The sequence below is a fragment of the Anser cygnoides genome, chromosome 10 (genome assembly GCF_040182565.1).
Source record: "Anser cygnoides isolate HZ-2024a breed goose chromosome 10, Taihu_goose_T2T_genome, whole genome shotgun sequence".
Taxonomy (NCBI): Eukaryota; Metazoa; Chordata; class Aves; order Anseriformes; family Anatidae; genus Anser; species Anser cygnoides.
This window is the reverse complement of record NC_089882.1, coordinates 11169058-11187530: the sequence shown is the minus strand read 5'-3', so window position 1 is coordinate 11187530 and position 18473 is coordinate 11169058. Positions and strand designations below refer to the sequence as shown.

The 18473-nt window shown below is 40.1% G+C and overlaps 1 protein-coding gene and 1 long non-coding RNA gene across 10 annotated transcripts in view; one reads left to right on the top strand and one right to left on the bottom strand.

Annotated features, from left to right (window-relative positions):
* The window catches only part of FHIT (fragile histidine triad diadenosine triphosphatase), a 560843-nt gene that overhangs the window by 3840 nt on the left and 538530 nt on the right, over positions 1-18473 (bottom strand). For all 9 annotated transcript variants that reach the window (XM_067003237.1, XM_048073721.2, XM_067003233.1 and 6 more), the window contains one exon: positions 4093-4196. In XM_067003237.1, coding sequence (XP_066859338.1) covers positions 4095-4196 — 102 coding nt within the window. In that variant the 3' untranslated portion in view covers positions 4093-4094. The remainder of the gene's footprint in view (positions 1-4092; positions 4197-18473) is intronic.
* On the top strand, positions 6351-16028 carry LOC125183985 (uncharacterized). Its single transcript, XR_007166931.2, has 3 exons — positions 6351-6603; positions 11420-11559; positions 15398-16028. It is a non-coding gene; the product is annotated as an uncharacterized lncRNA (long non-coding RNA).

Here is an 18473-nt window from a genome sequence, read left to right as displayed (position 1 = left end):
AGGCTGGCTGTGTACACACAGCACATGTCCCACATCCACTCTGTGGATCCATTCCAAGGCATAATCATCATTTTGTGTTTTTATTCAGCTCAAAGTGCTAGAAATAATGGGAGGGCTTTCCTTAGAGTAGAGCAACCAAGGAAAGGTGTTGAGAATCATCTTGTCACGCTTGCCTAAATTTAAGGAAGGCGATGTGATAGCTCTTGTGCTCGCCCTCACACGTGCAGCGTGAAAGATCAGAGGTGCTGGAGCAAGACCAGATGCATACCAAATTGCTAGTTTAAATTCCCTTGGGTCATCTGCTGTTAACAGTGGTAATTCCCCTGCTGAAGTCAACAGAAAAGCATCTTTTCACACACGCTGATACCTCAATACAGAAAAGGCAGACGTGAGGTAGGAAGAGTGCTCTCAAAGAATGAGATCATCTCCTTCACAGTGGGGTGAAAAAATGAATAAAATTCATATTCTCTGACAAAGTTTAAAAGACTAAATTTTCCAGAAACGTTGCCAGACTAGGGATGAAGTAGAGAACTGACATTAGAAATCCTGCACCACTGTGCGGCCCAAATTATTTTCAGAGATTTTAAAATGAATTTTGCATGTTGAATGACACAAAATATTCAGATGATTAAGCAATTAAAAGCTTTGGGATATTTGCAGCTCAAAAAGCACTAGGCAACAGAGTATCACTGCCAATCTCCTTTATGCAAAGGGACATTTTGACATCATACTTCAGACTGACTACTTCTCTAATGGCATAAAAGTATTACTTTAGCTGTGTGTAAAATAGGAAAACTTCTACTGAAACTTGTGCAGCCTCGTTCTTTTCGCAGAAAACACAAACTGAAGTTGCCTTTGAAGAGAAACATTCTTCAAATCTTATCTGAAGGTTAGTAACTCTTTTAATCTTTAGCCTTTTTGACGGCATGTGTACCATAATTTAAAATGCACAAAACAGACTATCAAAACACCCAGCTATAGTTAGTTAGAAAAATTTAAAAGGCACATCTGAAAACAGACTTAGAAATTAAGATACTGCATCCAATCTTGCTGAGTAAGGACTCTTTCCCCGTGGTTCTGCCTCAAAGAGCAACCAGTTAGCAAACACAACTAGCCATATGACAGCAAATGCGTGACTGGGAATGGCTCCTGAAGATGTCAAATCTTGGTATTATTAAGCAAGAGCAATGACATTTTAAATATCCTTTCCACAGAATGTTTTTCTTTCCTTTTCTTGTCCTTCTTCAGATTAGCATGAAGTTCTACTGAACTTCGCTGAACTTAAGCTCTGTAAAGGCACTGCTGTGAGCAGCCCTGCAGAGCCCACCCATGCTGTGGGTGTTCAGGAAGCAACAAGTCTTTCTAAGGAGATGGGATGCAGTGGGGTTGGGAGATAAAGGGAAAGACCAGGAACACATGGAAAACCCAAATTAATTTCCTGATCTCAGTTTTGTCTACTCCAGACAATTGTACACCCAAGTTAATTATTTTAAGACAAGTATTTTCTTAAAGCTTTAAGCTTAGCAAGGCTAAATGGGGTTTGTTTCTTTAATCAGGTGGTTGGATATCTCCAGCCATTGGGGGACTGGTGTAGAAGCGCTCAGCAATAGCTACCCAACCCACCAAGAGTGATCAGCACCAATGTATGTAGTAGAAAGAGAATTGATATCTTCTTGCCTTATTTAAGTGTTTCCTTCAAGTGTTTCTTAGCAAAAAGAAAGTCATCTAAAATTGATCAGAATCTATAAATACAGAAAAAGGTGCTCCTGTACCTAACAAGTCACACAGGAGTTGTGACAGTTGAAGGACTTGTGATTAATGCAAGGGTAGCTAGGAAAGCTGAGACACTGCTCAGTCTCCAGGCTAATCTAGCTGAGCAGGGCTTCTTTGAACAAAACAGTTAAGTAGAAAAATAATGCATGAGGCCTTAAAAGTGCCATATATTGGCTGCAGAACACCCACATTCAGCTCTTTCTGACTTTCACTGTGCTGCATGAAAAAACTCAAGTCAAATAGTGTCCAGGTAAACTTATAAGTGACAAAATAAATCCTTTGTAGGTGAAAAAAAGGAAGAAATAGCTTTCAAGGAGAATGCATATAACCTTGTTAATTTGCCAAGAGTTTTCAATCTTCATCGTTTTAGAAGCAAGGTTAAGTGAGTAGGTAAAGGCTGAGAAATTCAGAAGATGCTCAGATATACCTTCATCAGAGGTTCAGAGCCTTAAGCCTCAGAAACAAAACAATGTCAGGGAGAAGAGATTGGCAGTGATGCCTTGCATTGGAAACCAAGAGTTGGAAGGACTGCTTGTACCAGACAAAAATACTCTCATGATAATGATGATGCTGAGATTTAATTTACCAGCCTGTTCTAGGAGAGGTAATGACCTTAATATCATGGAGAACTTATCAAGAGGTCATCCATATAGAGACACACTGATTTATTTTCGTAATAAATGGAAATAAAAGTCAAGCCACATGTATAAATTCATTTCTGCAAGCCAATTTCATCTATCCAGCTTTGTGTTTAGTATCAGAAGAGCCTAAGAACACCTTATTGATATGTGGGAACCCAATTCCAACTCCTTTACAAATCTCTCTGCAAATGTACTTCAGATTCTTTTCTAATCAGACAAAAAAATAATCCCAGACCTAGCAAATATATAATGGGGAACATCACTACATTAGAGTAGGGATAGCGCATTTTATTCTAAATACTATTCATTCACTGCTGTGGCATAGATGGAGCACTACATAATGCCTCTGTTAGTAGAGAAGAGAGCTCACATGTGTCTTACCTAAAGATATGGTATTTCTGGCTGAGTTACCCAGTTTTTCCATATCTCAGAAACGTGCATCTACAAGCAAATCCAGCAGCCACTGTGGAAACTTGACTGTGTAGCCCAAACGTTCATGCTTCTCCTTTATGTCCGTAGGTCCCCAATGGGATCAGTCCCAGAAGCCAAAGACAATCTTCCTCCACCCACATGAATGACATGCATTTCACAGCTTTCTCTGTGCCAGTCTGCAGAGCCATTGGCACAGCTAATTTGTCTGGAGAAGCTGGTGTTTTTGCTGCAAAGTATGTTCATCACGCAGGAAAAAAAAATGGAAAGAAGAGTCCAATAAACCAGCCCAAATGTTGAGGACAGAATGGCACAGAAGACAGGGCTGTAATGCATTCATGCCACATGCGTGTCATGTAGTTTAGCTCAAGATTTGTCAAGCTGGGCTGTGAGCAATGAGTCACAGGCAGATAGGAGGGATATTTATGGGATTTGGGTTCTTCAGAGGAAAAAAATGTGAAAAAAATTACAGAAATGAGACTGCTAGATGATGGCAAACAACATATGGGGAACAGGGGAGAGGGAGCTTTTGGCATCATCGCTGCAGCATACATCCCAGTGTAACTCACATCAGTCTCTGGGGGCCAGTTCATTTCTATTGGAAGAACCTGGCTTCTGGGACTTCAGGTACAAAATGAAAACCTCTCAGTTTCTAGTGCACCAATGTTAAAACTTGCCAAGTGTTTCCTCTTTTCTGTTCTTCCTACATATTTTTTGCTTCTTTTAGGGCCAGGGGAAAATCTAGCGGAACAGGCTGTTTTCCAGTAGGCTTAATTTTGAAGTTGAATTGACCAGATTATTTAAGATTTGCAGGAAGAAGTTAGCATTTGCTTATCCCACTCTAGAGTCTGCATTCTGCTGGGATTTTGTACATGTAGGTACATGTGTATGTTTGGCTGTACACAGCAGTTTTTAACTCGTGCCATGGCTATTTTCTGTTCTAAAAACACAAGGAGGATATGTTAGGGCAGGCATTCCTCTGAAGTAACTTCAGATGATTCTGATTTCCAGGTGTGTTATTTTTCACTCTCTGGGAACTAAAAGCTTTAAGATGGTGCTTATTTGTTCAAGGAGGATGTTATTTCAGCCACTGTTTAGAGTGCTGTGTCCTTTTAGGAAACGACACAAACCTAAAAAGCTCTATTTTTTTTTTTGTTCATTCTACATATTCTCCTGTGTCCTTAAGCCGCCTATGGAACACCAAAGAATTCTGGGTGTTGTAAGAATAACTTAATGTGCAAACCATTACCTCTAATTTTCTTGAAAATACTTCTTCAGAATTGCTGCTTCAGCTGCCATTTCTTCCTCTGTTCTCCACTTGTCAGGGGAATCCTCTTTGTCATGTCGTTGCAACTTTTTTGAGGAAGGAAGAAGAAAAAGGTTGTTATTTTTTTTGGTTTTTCTTTCCCCAATTTTATTGTCAAAATCAAGACCTGCCTCTCCAACTAATCAAGATATTCCATGTATTTATAGGATGGAGGGACCTGGTGGTAGAAAGATGAAGGGTAAAGTTTACTGGTTTAGGGTGGAGACAACAGTAGGATTAGTTAACTGGCTCTGATGGATTCACAAAGAAAATGCAAGGTGCAAGGGTGAATGCTAGGCAGTGACAAAGTTCACCTTTGTGAGCTGATGGTCAGATACCTTGGGAGTCTTTGATGCAAAGCTGGTAGGTAACAGGATGACAAATGCTCTGGTAGTTTGAAGTGCCCATTACATCAGTGGAGTGGTCTAGGCAGAAGCCGCCTGGACACCAGTAATTCATGTAAAATGTTCTTTTTTCCTCTTCCCATGGCGCCAGCTTTCTCATCAAAGACCTATTGTGATAACAAGACCCTACTGCAGCTGTTTCCCATCAGCAGTTTATACCAGCAGTTTTCAGAAGAGATGCATTCCCTCCCTGCATGCAAGTTATTAGTTCTTCCTTGCCCTTGTTGAAAGTGAGATACGTCCCTACTCTCAAAAGAGAACTTCTTTTAAGCACAACTGTTTCACCAGTGATTTAGTGGGGAAAAAAGATCAGAAGTATGTGAAACACTTAATTTTTGAATCTAGCTTGCATAATATGCCAACAAAAATAAGATCTATCCCATATGAAGTATTAAGTGATATTATCCAAGACCTGAAATACTTCAAACACATCCTTTGCTTCTCTAGAAGGGAGAGTCCTGTTTTATAGCAAATATAAAGTTGTAGCACTTGAGTGTCTATTTGTACACATGTATATTGAAAGAATCCCTGCAACTCATCAAGGGAAGACTACATTAACAACAGGCAGCAGAAACATTTACATTAATTGCTGAAGTATCGAGAATTCCAGTGTGTCTCTAGGTACAGAGACAAGTACAGATTGAATTAACAGCGTCAGTGCTTCTGAAGAACATTATAACATCAACTCTTTGTTAATGTCACAAAAAAAGTTGGAAGCTAAATGAATTTACACCTTTTATTCCCCGACAAGTTTTAGTACAGAAGATGAAGCAGTTAAAAACAGATGAAACAACATCGTACCTGCCAAGCAAACTTCATTACTGTATATGGCATGTTTAGCAATAAACTAGGATTGTTAGCATATATCCAACTCACAAATACTTTTATTTGTGCTGTTTCTCCTACTCTAAATTTTGCTGCCAGCTATAGCTCTGTGCAGTTTTACTCTCTGCAACAGATTTCTTTCTGCTCAGCAGATGAAGCTGCATTAGAAAGCTATTTCCTTTCATGCCAATATGATACAATAGCTGTAGGCAAATTAAAGTGCGCTACTGTTTGACTAGTATAGAACTAATCTTCATCGTTACATTAGCTCTAGGTATGTCATAAATCCATCTTGTAATAACGCTATAGAATTATGGAGAAAGATTTACAAACCAGGAGCAGGTACACTGGATACATGGCCAACATCCACCCTTTGTGCCACTGTACACACCTGCGTGGCATATAGGTACTGCAGCTAGACTGGCAATGAGAGAGTTATGGGAAGCAGCACACATCACCTTATACTTTTCATGGACTATAAGTGCTCACACTTCACAAGACGATGCACTAGGATGAGCCAAGTGGTGGTAAATCAATCATCTGTCAGAGGGGTGAGCTGATTTTCTAAAAAAGCAATATCTTGCTCATTCAACCTGGCATCAGCAGGAGATACAGAAAGTGCTAGAAGGCAAGGGAGGGCAGCCCCTGTTCCTCAAGACCTCCCTGCTTAACCTGCAAGAAATACCTTTTAGGGATGTGCTTTTGCTGCTGTTCTCCCTCACCATCCCATTTCTGTGCAATCCAGATGAGAGCCAACTAATTTAAATAATTTATGTAAACTAAAAAACCAACAAACCAATTTCCCTCTTTTTCGTCTCCAGTCAGACAGAAAAGCTGGAGAACTTGAGCTGACATTCCTACTCAGAGATATTCAAACAGACTAGCTTGAAGTCTGTAATAGTTTCTGTAGGACCATTCCACTTTTGCAAACTCTGAAAAAAGATAAAAAAAACAACCAAAAAAGCAATAAAACCTTACCCAGAGTCCCACATCTTCTGCCTGACATGATTTTCTGTGAGTCATTTTGCCCAGATTTCCCTGGAAAGCTGGAGTAGAGGTGGAGATGGACTGAACCACATCCTCTCAAAACCACTCCCAATACCTTCAGTAGGGCTCCCAGTGCTCTTTGGTGGGTAACGGAAGACTTAACGGCCCTGAAGCCCAGCCCCCTTAAGATGTGGAGCAGAAGAGTGGGGTAGCACAGCATGTCCTCAGCAGTATTATGGTAACGTTGGCCAAAGTTGGCCAATTAAAGACTAAAATATATAAACTCTATACGAAGTGCAAGACAGAAAAATTTAGATGAAGGAAGTGACAAAGAAAAATAGCTTTGGGTGAGCCTGGCAGGACAGAGACAATGCGTACTAAATTGCAAGGAATTACTCTCCATGGTATTTTACACCAAAATGAGCTTCATCATCTAGTTATAATCAAATCCTTCCCGTCCATGCTGTACCCCAGGAAGGAATCAGCATTTTTTGGTACCTGTGCAGCAATTCCTGCAAGACATGGCAGAGGCACTGGGAGTGGAGTTTGCCTACAGGCAGCCTTACATCCATGCGGGTTGGGGAGCACACCAAGGTGTGTTCCACAGGGCAGTTGCAATCTACTAGTCATTTTCTGTAGAGATCCAAGCTAGTTACCATTTGAAAAACTACTGGTACGTAACGGAACAGAAAAACATAAGAGAAAGGTAATGCAAAAGAACCACAACAGACAGACAAGACGCTCTGCTGCAAAACTCTGGAAGCCCCAAATTCTCTGAAACCAAATGCAAACCTATTGTGGCATTACAGGAGCACCTCAAAAATGCAACTAACAACAACATAAGCAACAAGATTAGCGCAGCTCAAATAACTCTGAAAGTACAGGCTAAGGTATGAATGTTTCTTTTAGACAGTTTTTATTATGCTATTAACTTTTTCTTGTAATATTCTGGGCAAACACTGAGATGCCCATTAGTCAATTCCCTAATTGCCATTACCCAAATCACATGCTCTATCTGGTTCAACATTCTTCAAGCACTAAGACTCTTGGTTATAACTTAGCACATCTTCTTGCCTCGCAGTACAAATACATGCACTATTTTTAAGAGAAGCCCTTCTTCAAGCAGATCATTACTGATGTCTGACTTCTTGGGCTTCCTGATAAATTATCCTCTTCTTTCACCTCAAGCAGAAAATGCTCTTCCACCAATAATCTATGACTGTCAGTCTTGATTACTTGTAAACAGTGAAGCTCTTTGAATATTTCTGCTTGTGAAAAGCGTTCATTTTCTCACTCATGTCTCCCAGTGTGAGATGCTGGCAGACCTGACAGCTGTGCTTTATGTTATTTTATTAAAGTTGTTAGTGCTGCAGAATGGTCTACGTTTTTATCACTGCAATTCTTAAGGGAAACACAATATTGTTTTATAACACATTCGCACTGGGGAACCTTTGATTCTTGCCCTTTGTGGAGGAGCCCAGAATTCACAATGCAACAAGCTATTGTGAACCCAGGTCCAGCACTGACTGTTGCTTGAAATGACATCTATATTATGGTTTATTATACTTATGCCATAACATAGGTGGCTTTTCTGCTGGTGTTAACATAGAGCACTAGCTAGAAGTATTGTAAAAAAAGCTCTTATGCTAATTAACATTGTCAGTCTCAATGAATATTTACTGTTGATACTTAAGAGTTTACTATCCTCTGATACATATAACTAAAAGAAAAATCATAGTGGTGGAGAGTAATTACACCAAACTACTGCAATACAACAAAACTCAACTGCTTCATCAATTACACAATATAACATTGTCAAAACCAGCAGGAAAAACAGAACAAAACACACCAATCTTTGCTAGTCGTTTGGATCAGATGTTAGGCATTACCTAGCTGGTATTGTTTGTTATTACAAATATACCTCAGGTTACTTAGTTATTTTTCCCCACTAACCTCCCCCACTTCGGTGAAATCTGCAGAGTAATATTTCGGCACTGGATTAACACGTGAACCGTGATGAGGATAGAAGTTTCATCTCTTCTGTGGCAACCCATTTCCAGAGACTGGTGAAAAAACTGGTGACAAAAACTGCTGTACACACCTTGTCCTCCAGCTCCCTTGTGGTCTCAGAGCTGCGTGATGAGAACACCACCACCGCACATCCCTGTCCCTTTTCTCATGCTGCAGCAAGCAGCTGCAGTGGGGCTTGATCCTGGGCACCTTACCAGAGGAAAAAACCTGTAGGACTGAGCTGGCTATACCTCCTCAGCTATTTGGTGATACTAAGGACCTCCTAGTCCTGGTACTGACTTCCTCGCATGCTACCTCTACATTAATTTCTCATTTGCCTTCTTCACCCTTTTCTCCTTGGACTTGTCCTTCTTCTCCCCTCATTTTTTTTTTTTATTTAGCTTACATCCTCCTAGTAAGGCTTCATTTTCACCCCTCCCCATAATGTAATTAACTGTGACATTTACTGCTATCATCTGTACCTCCTGCTATACTCTACCCTTTTCCTCAGCCTCTGCTGTCTGCCTAAAGGAAGTGTAAGCTTTTTCACGGGCAGCCTCCTCTGTGCCTCTTGTCGTGCTTTGAGTCTTGTCTGAACTAACAACGTAAAACAAAAGAATGACAGGCAGTGGTTTCACAAAGCAGCTTCTCAGGTACGCTGTGATTGCTGTGTGTCATTTCTTGAACACAATTGGCCCTAAATCCTATTTTACCTACCTGTGGGTAAGTCACAGGAGCTCCCAGCCCTGGGCATGCTCCACCTGGGTATCTCCCCATGCACCTGCTCCAGGCAGGGTCTCAGAAAGGGCAAAAACAGGCAGAGAACAAACATAACACATTCACCCTCGAACATGAGATGACCCACAAAATATTGTGTTAATGCTACGTGAGAGCCCTGGCTGCCCCTCAGCACCCACTACCAAATCAGGCCCTGTTTCTAAGCTGCCCTTGCCACAGTTCCCAATCCCCGACTGAGCAGCCCAGGCACTTCAGAGCTTTCTGCATCTCTGGGCCTGCCTCCATACTTAATTACCGCTACAAGACTGCTGTAATTTAATTGCTTTAATTTACAGTAAACACAGCAGAAAAAAACACATCCTATTACTTCCTCATTTGCTGACTTTGCTTGGGATTCTATTTTATATCAATATCTCCATGAAACAAATACCTGATTGTGGTATTTTTTACTTGCTGCATTAAATCCTCATTATTTAATGAGATAGAGAGGAAATCCAAATTACCTGTAATGTAGATGACAATTTTTAAAACTAGCTACTGGAAAAAAAAATAATCCTTTGCCAATTTTTTCACCACTTTTGTTCAATATATTGCTCCCACAACTACTGGTATTATCCCTACAAAGAACACATTTCTTTGGAAAACTCAGTCTATCAAAGCTGTATGTTAAAGAGGGTGTTTACTTTTTTCTTCCCATTGAGTCTTTCATAATATTTTTTAAAATTGCAAATATTTTTTCAGTTTTATTGTCATGCTTTGGGGAAAGACTTGAACCTCATACTTCAACATGGACACAAGTAACTGCACCCTTTTTAGCAAAGCACTTAAATGTAAAATTTTGTGGAAACACACAAAGGTTAAGTAAAAACTCCTAAGCATATTGTTTAAGTGCTTTGCTAAAATAAAAACTGCAAAAACTAGTTTCTAACAACTCTGCATATAAAAATAAATACAATAGGTATCCTAAGCAATTTGCTTTTGAAAGAATACAAGACAAGACCATAAACAGAATGATGGTTATATAGAAAACACATCCACCGATCAGTGAAATATGTAGATTGCACTCGGAAGAGCTCAAACCTTGACAGACTTCCAGTTTGGCTCCAACGGAGATAAAATTCTTGGAAAGTGAGCATGTTACAAAGGAGATGCTTGAAGGAATATCTACTAGCATATGAAGTTCTGCCAAAAACTTGGAAAACTGCTATTTACGGTCTGATAGAAATCCAAGCAAGAATCTATAAACATGTTTGGATACATTTTCCGCCATGCTTTAAAGTAGACAAAGTTGCCCATTATCCTCTCAGTTAACAGATAATGTTACAAGCACCTCTGCAGGTTCCCTCACCTGGGAAGACTAAATGGAGGGATGCGGGGAACTTGCTAAAGGCATTTCCTAGTGAGAACTGCCTACATGAGGGAGGTGTGTTGCATAGTCCTGAGTAAGAAATGGCAATGTCATCAACGTGATAATGCTGGAGGAAGCGTTATACTGTGTGCACAGCCTGCCACGCAACATCACTCATTTGGAAAAAGGCTATTTTTAATCAAGAAAAAGCACTTTAATCAAGTATGGAGCCAGTGATTCAAAAATTTCATGCAGGTGCATGTATTACTTGACTGAAAGCATTTTCCCCAAAGGTCAGAGCCACAGAGCAATGTGTCGGTCCCACCCTGGTAGCAGAGATAACCTCGGGGTGCCCGTATCAGGCTGATGGATTCTGGCTCTCAGCACAGGGAGTCTCAAAGTCAGAACTTCCCCCGCTAATCTTCTTAACTTCAGACAAATATTTACCCTACCCTAGGCACACTCGAGATTCATGACATGCCAAGGAAGACACATTTGTATTAGGGTGGTTGATTCAGTTTGTTTGCTATGTATTCTTTTTCACTAGCACAAAGAAAATCAGCTGCAGGTCTCACGGTATCAGCACAGAGCTGGTTCAGCATGCTGGGGGGACACAAGCGTGCCCAAACTCCTGGGGAGATCTTCCCTCCTCACCACACCTCTGGGAAGAGCCTGCAATGACCAGAGCAAAGAGCAGCTTTCTTCTCGTTTGGGGAATAAGCATACGCCAACTAAACAGCTCCTATTAAACAAACTCCCCCTGCCTCCCTACCCCCTGAACGCTTCTGAAATTAAGAAAACATTCACTTAATGTGTCTTGGAGTAACTTATATTCTGAGTCACTCTCTCTGCCAACGATAGGAATATTTTAAGATTTCAAATGTCAGAAATGACACATGCTGCATGCTGGAAGAAAACCCTATGCGGTTTCAAAGCCTGCTCTTCTCTGTGCTTCCAGGACCACTATCTCAGGGGACCTCTCGCCCCCAACAGACTTCTCCAGGACTGTCCTGTCTGCTTTCCCTGATGGGATCACATCACTGTGATGGGATCACAGCTACATCCTCAGGATGATCCATTCTTCCAACCATCCCCCAGGTACTTCTTTAGCTTCCAGCCTTCCACATGCAAAGCTACCTTGCCTCTGAGATGGCCTCCCCAGGATTTACGTGGCCAATACCATCCAGTAAGCAGGTACTAAAATAGGTTGAGGAATAAATTGCTCTCATTTAACATTCACTCAGAAAAATATGGCTGCATTTATTATGCCGCATATTGTTTTATATACTGTTTTGTTATAATAAGTCATGTTTAAAATGTCATGACATTTAAATCAACAGCAATAAGAGGGAAATAGCAAAAAAAAGAACAAGATGATCAAAAAAGATCTGAAAAAAATCCTTGCGAAGTATTAGGGGGGGCAAACACCATAGATATAGTAAAAATAAAATCACAAAGGAGCATAAAACTTACATATGAGAAAGCCACCCCGACCCTACTATGAGCCCTACAAGCTCTGTCAGGTCTGTGACCCTGTGGTTGTCCCCAGGTCCCGTGGCAGATGGAGGGATGCCACCACCAGCTGGGTGGTTGGGGCTGGCTGTGATCAAGGCACTCGGGCACCTGAGACAAAACCATCACGGTGCTCTGCATCACCTTGTAGGTGTAGCCTTTCTTAGTGCTGTCCTTTGCCACCAAGCCACCACAATACCCTGGAAAATTCAGCTGAATGTGTCCCTGGAATTTGATAATGCCATTTGTCTCAGTGAGGAGCTTATTTCAATGCCTGGGCTAAGTTATATGAGTGAACTTTGCATAAAATATAAAAGCTTACTTTAATGCAGCTTCATAGCCTTTGAGGAAACACAGAGGCTGTCTACCACTGATGATCTACATGCATAATAGCATATTTTCACCACAAAGACTTTTGATGTTAAAAAGAAAATAACTGATCAGAGGATCTACGCTGTTACTGCAGATTCAGTGCTCATCTTTTATACCAGGTCTGGACCCGCATGCCAGCATCCCTCACCGCAGCCTCCGTGCTTCCTCACCCCCCGCCAAGGGAAAAAGCAACATCAACTGTAAGAACAAAACAGATGGCGAGGCAACGAAACATTAAACCCAATCCCAATACCTGAGCTGTACCATGAATATTTCACTGAGGCATGGGGTAGAAAAGACAACAAAATGACCTTTTCTGGCATCTTAAGGGATATCTAACCTTGTAATTGCTACAGACAGAGGACACACAAGATGGAGACCAAGACTATTTAACAGCTGTGTATATTTTTTTTTCAAAATTAGTATCTCAATGTTCCCATTATAACCTGCCAATAGGAATGACATTTACTCTTGCTCTGAGAAATGAAAGAAACTCTAAAAGACAGACTGCATTAAGAATCTATTGATATTCCACTGACCTAGTGGCATACGAACCAGACAAGCTTTGTCAAGGGCAAATGCCCTAGAGTCTGAAAATTCATCTCTTAAAGTAGCAGCGAAGAAAAATATGCTTCTTCAACATCTAGAATACTTGTGGAGGTTTATGCTTTCTTGATGTTATAATGGTAGTATACAGCACTAGACCCAGACACAGGAGCGGAATTGGAGATTTCAGACGGTCATTAGCCTCTTCCAGTTTTGCTAATCAGTTTTTGCCATTGAATTTAAATAGGATGTTCTCTTCAGAGACATCATATAGGCTTTTGCCCAGTTTATTTTTTCTTATTGTAAAATCATCAGAAAGGTAAGCTATCCATAACAGAATATGATCTAAGACTCCCTTTTGCGAGAGATGGATGCAGAGGCTGTGAGCTGTGCGAGAGGTCCCCATGCTGCCTTGTACTGGTGGGAAGACCCTGACAAGGGAAGGGGAAGGAGAACTAGGAACAACTTGATATTGTTCAAGCATGCTCCTTCATTCCTCAAGATGAACCTCAACTTCCACACAAAATCAAATGAGAACAAAGTCACAGACAAGGGCCCAAAACAGGGGCGACACAGAGCCCTTATTTTTTTTGGTGAAGCTCAGACTGGGAGAGCAGTGGCTTCTTCAGGGGGTGGAGTGGCACAGGCTGCCTTCACTTTTGAGAAGGAGGAATATATTTGCTCCTCTTCTAAGCTGCAATGTTGGCCTTCTGTTCAAATTCTTTTTCTGGGGAGTAAAACCACAGTCATACCCACACTGAAAAGCAGGGATAGTATCATAGCCTAGGAATATAATCTTCTGCAATAGATTTCAGCGAAGGGACTGTGAATTTGGGTATAATTAATTTTAGCTGGATGCATGGTGCAGTTAAGGCTGATAGCTTCCACTAGCAGGCAGGTCTATATGATGAAAATACTCTGAAAATCAACTAGAAAAAGTCAGTTGCCATAGCCCATGCTACATCTTCCCAGACACCCCCATGTTTCTATATAGAATTCCTGTCCTGATATAATTTACATATTAAATATTAATTGTTGTGCAGATTTCAGTATCATTGCTTTTGGACAGAGTTCATATTCAAACCTTTGAGCGCACACATTTTAGAAATATTCATCTGGAAAACTCACTGGAACTTTGCAGCATTTTGTGCCAGTTCTGCTCCTGTAACGTTACGCTGGCAGCCAGTCCCAGGCCTTCTCACCGTAACTTGGAGGACATGCTTCAGGGGTATAGAAAATCCCACACCTCACGGATGGGGAGATCACAAACATAGCAGGGGTGGAGGGTAGAAAGGGTATGAAGATAGGAAAAGCAACCGAAACCTTCCCAGTTTCCAGAGAAAGCAATTTTATTTGCTTTCATTTCAGTTTGTTCATGCCTTAGGAAACGAGATCAACAGAAATGAAAGCAATTTCCAGCTGATATGAATAAAGCACATGGCTCCATTGAGAAGAGGTTGTACATTACTCCAGAAGCTCAGCTCAAGTACTTGGGAATTAAATGCTGTGAGAACAGATCTAGTCTGCGTTTGCATCATCTCAGTTTGCCGAATTGGGAATTTGCAGGTTTCCTACCTACTCTTGAGGAGGAGGTTGACTGGGAACTATGTTGTATTGTCATACTGTTGTGGACTGGCAAAATCATTTTATTCATTTAAATAAAGTCAACTTAAAGTCAGAGTAGGGTACCTTGATAGCAAAATTTCTCCACGAGGTCTCCTGATACATTTTTTCCTCTCGTCTTTTATTTCTTTTAACTAGCCTTAAACAAGATTCACAAAAAGATCGTGTTCTCAGTTTGTTTCCAGGGCTTAGTCTGTGCATGTACTGAGGTGCAGAAAGGTGCATGAGCTCTCCTCATTCAGACCTGTAAGCATTATTACATTACATTTAATTGCAGAAGACACTGTCTCCACGGCTTTATTTCTTATATGACATCTTGTGAATTGCTTTTAAGAAAAGCCATTTACACGACCTCTATATATATGTAAACTAGTACTCTAATGTCACTTTCTTGTTTGCACATAACCTTGTAGTCATGTCAGCTAATCCTAATGCAAAAAGTAAGTGGCCCCTTCACATATTTCAGTTAGGAAACAGGAGCATGGGTTTTCCTAAAACAAAGTATTTGACTGATACTGTGTAAAATCTGTTCCACTGGAAAACCAGCATCTTGCCCATCATCTTCTACAAAGTTCAGTATCTTTGTCAGTGCTCATCTACTTGACTTCTTAATTGTCTATGTTCACTGGCTGTATCAAATGAAGTTTTCCTTTGCCTTTGCTCACTGTGTATTACATCTTTTAATCGGTATATATAATTACTTACCACAATCTGCCATGCCAGATTTTCTAAGCATTAGTCTAATTAACTTAAGCTTGATAATTATGTTTCAGATATCATAACTGTACACACAGAACTTGCAGATTATGCTGTTGGCTTAGCTGTTTCTGATAACATTTTTCTCCTATTCTTACTTTTCACTTCTCTTTATCTTTTTGTACAGGGCGGGAGCACAAGAGGAGTTGCTATTCTGTTTAAATGACTGGAGGTTTCTGTAAAAGCAAGAACAGGTTGTTTATAATAACAAGTTCTCAAATAAGGCAACACAAATGAGAACAGATCCAAAATGGAAGGATTTCCATCTACTTATAAAAGATAAATGTCAGTGGAAGAAGAAACTTGAGCTTCCAACAGCAGAAATTGCAGAGGATTCAAGCACAACCTACAGCATTTACTGGCCAATTACAAAAGTACTCAGACTTTCCACAGGTCTCCAGCCTCAGCTATTCTAATTATACGCCTGTTGGCGACAGCATGCCACCAGGGAGGCAATAAATAAGTGATAACGTGGATGGGACCTGGCACACATACCTTTCCAGCACAGAAAGATCATCCCTCACAAAGTGATGCAGGCCATCTGGGCATATGAAATATGCAAGCCTGAGACCCTGAGTAAGAGTAAATAGATGCAGAGAACACTTATGTCACAGTAATAAATAAAGGAAAGCAAAAGAAATCTGTAACAGGCTATGGATTTTTATTGGGCTTTCTGACATAAAACATTTCTTCTCACTTCTGTCCAATTCACTTTGGTATTCTGCCTTTACAATGGGGAACTTACGCTGAGTTGTTTCCTTTGTTGGTTTTCCTTTGTCCTGGATAAGGGCAGGAACATCACATCCCACCAAACCCAACTGCAAAACCACAGGAGCGTGGATCCATCTTATGGACTGGAGTCCAACAAGCCACATTTGCATCCCAAAGGTGCTTAGACCACAATTTGGGTATTTAGGCTGCAAACCCACTGATATTCCATCTGTGGTAAAAGCCCATTTGCTTGAACATCAAATGCAGTGGTACATAAATGTTGTCAAGCCCACTCAAAGAACCATGCTGATGTTGCATTTACTCCCAAGTAATTGGCAGGTATTTAATCAGCTATGAAACACTGAGACACTACTCAATCACTCCTATTTTTAACACAGACTTAATAGATATGGAGACAAGGACAGGAACAGGCAGTTCCTCTTGCTGAAATTCCTCTCATTCAAGGCCTTATTTTCAGGTGACTGAAGGGCTGTTACCCTTGACAGAAAAGATTACCAGCAGTCAAGGAAGTAATCAGAGCAGCCAGTACGTAAATAAGCATAGCATAAATCTGAATATTAGTAATTAGCATTTGATTCAATCAGACTGAAAGTGTCAGACCACTGTAGCAGCAATTCCTTATAGGAAACTATTTAACATTCCAATTATCTTTAATGAATTAACCTCAAAGTATGGCTGAGGTGCAACATCCTAAGAATCCCTTTGCTCATCTGCAGTCCACTTGCAACTAATTTCGCTTCACAAGCCTACCTCAATTAACATTTTTCTGTATTTCACACATGAGTAACTGCAGTACTGAAATATGCAATCCTTTCCCAAATTCAATAGCTGAGATACCTTATTTTTTTTTTTTGATTCTACAAATGAAGGAAAATCATTTCCTGCTATCTCAAACCAATTACAATTATTTTTGTACTGGCTTTGCATCTTCGATATATGTATGAACTAAGAAAGTCCAACATTTTTCACATAATAATTGCTTGGAAATGATCTGTTATGCAGTACCCCAAAACCAAAAGGAACTCACAACCAACACATTTCAAAATTGTTTTACATTTTCCATCACTAGAACTTTTAAAGAATGTTTTAATGTTTTGTATTAAGAAAACTAAATATTTCTAAACTATCTGAACTTAAAAGTCTTGGAAAATGTGATAGTTAATTGATAATCCTGGAAGAAAATGAGAATACACTCATACTGGCCAACATACAATTACAGCAATGCAATTAATCACTGTAAAATAAAGAACAGCTTCATATAATTCCGGGTGCATTATGCAGGAGGGGTAGAATAAGATATCCAACTGCATGAACTCAGAGTTATCAAAATTCTCTAAGACAGAGAAACCAGTGGCCAGCCTCAAAACGTCTGCAGAGCAGGGCAACAGCTGGACCTCATGACTCTCTCCTTCTGCTTTCCCTAGTTTTGTCTGTGGTTTGTATAAAGAGACACAATGTCATTTAATATTCTTGCTTTAACAGGAACACATGGTGAGGAAGCTCTTCCTTTGTGCCACGGTTGTGGTAAAAGGAGCAGCATTTTCAAACAGATTATAGATCTGACGTTATTTTCCTTTTCACTGTATGTTTGCAGCATTATTTTAGCATTAAGAAAAATGAACACACATGTAGATAACAGCATCCACGCAGCAATATGGCATAGCTGTTTTTCTTACAAGCATCCAATTTAATTTTATCATCAAATACCACACAGTACAAATTCTTACGTTCTATTCCTTACTGATTTTAACCTCAGTTTAGAAGTAGGCATTGTGTGCCATGCATATCATCTAGTGCTCACTGTGGAGGAGAGCGTTAACAGTAAAAAGACACAGCGATACAGTACATGGGTCCTTTTCACTTCGGGACTGTTGCATTTTCTTCCCCATCTGAAACACCCACATGATGCCATAGAACTTCACTGTCACTTCTGAGCTACTAAGTAATGTTATGATGAAGTTATATAGATAGGGATGCAGACATAATATTACTTGTCCATATAGCTACATAAACAGTTTATTTTGTATATTAATTTTTATAACAAATAGGAATATGCATGGCCTATTTGGTTACATGAACAAATCCGTGCCCTGAAAGATGATGTTCTCATTAAATGAAACTGCATGCCCAAATCTTCTAAGTGCTGTTTACTTTGCTGGCAGCACAGCCAGCATGCTACAGAGCATAAATCTTTCACTATTGCCACTCAAACTGAGGGCACCCCATAGTGAATTCTGAAAGCTTAAAAAAATTAAATAAGCCACTAAGAAAAGAATATTTATTAATAATCAATAACTGCTTAATTTAGCTAACATTGTAAACTAACATTGCTAGACAGAATGAGTTTTTCCTCTTCACGCCATTTCTTTCTAATACTTCACCTGCTCACAGAGAATACTACATATTGTAATGTTTTACACTTGGGGGTTTTGTTTTAGTTTATTTTTTTTAACTAGCATTTGGTTTTTATA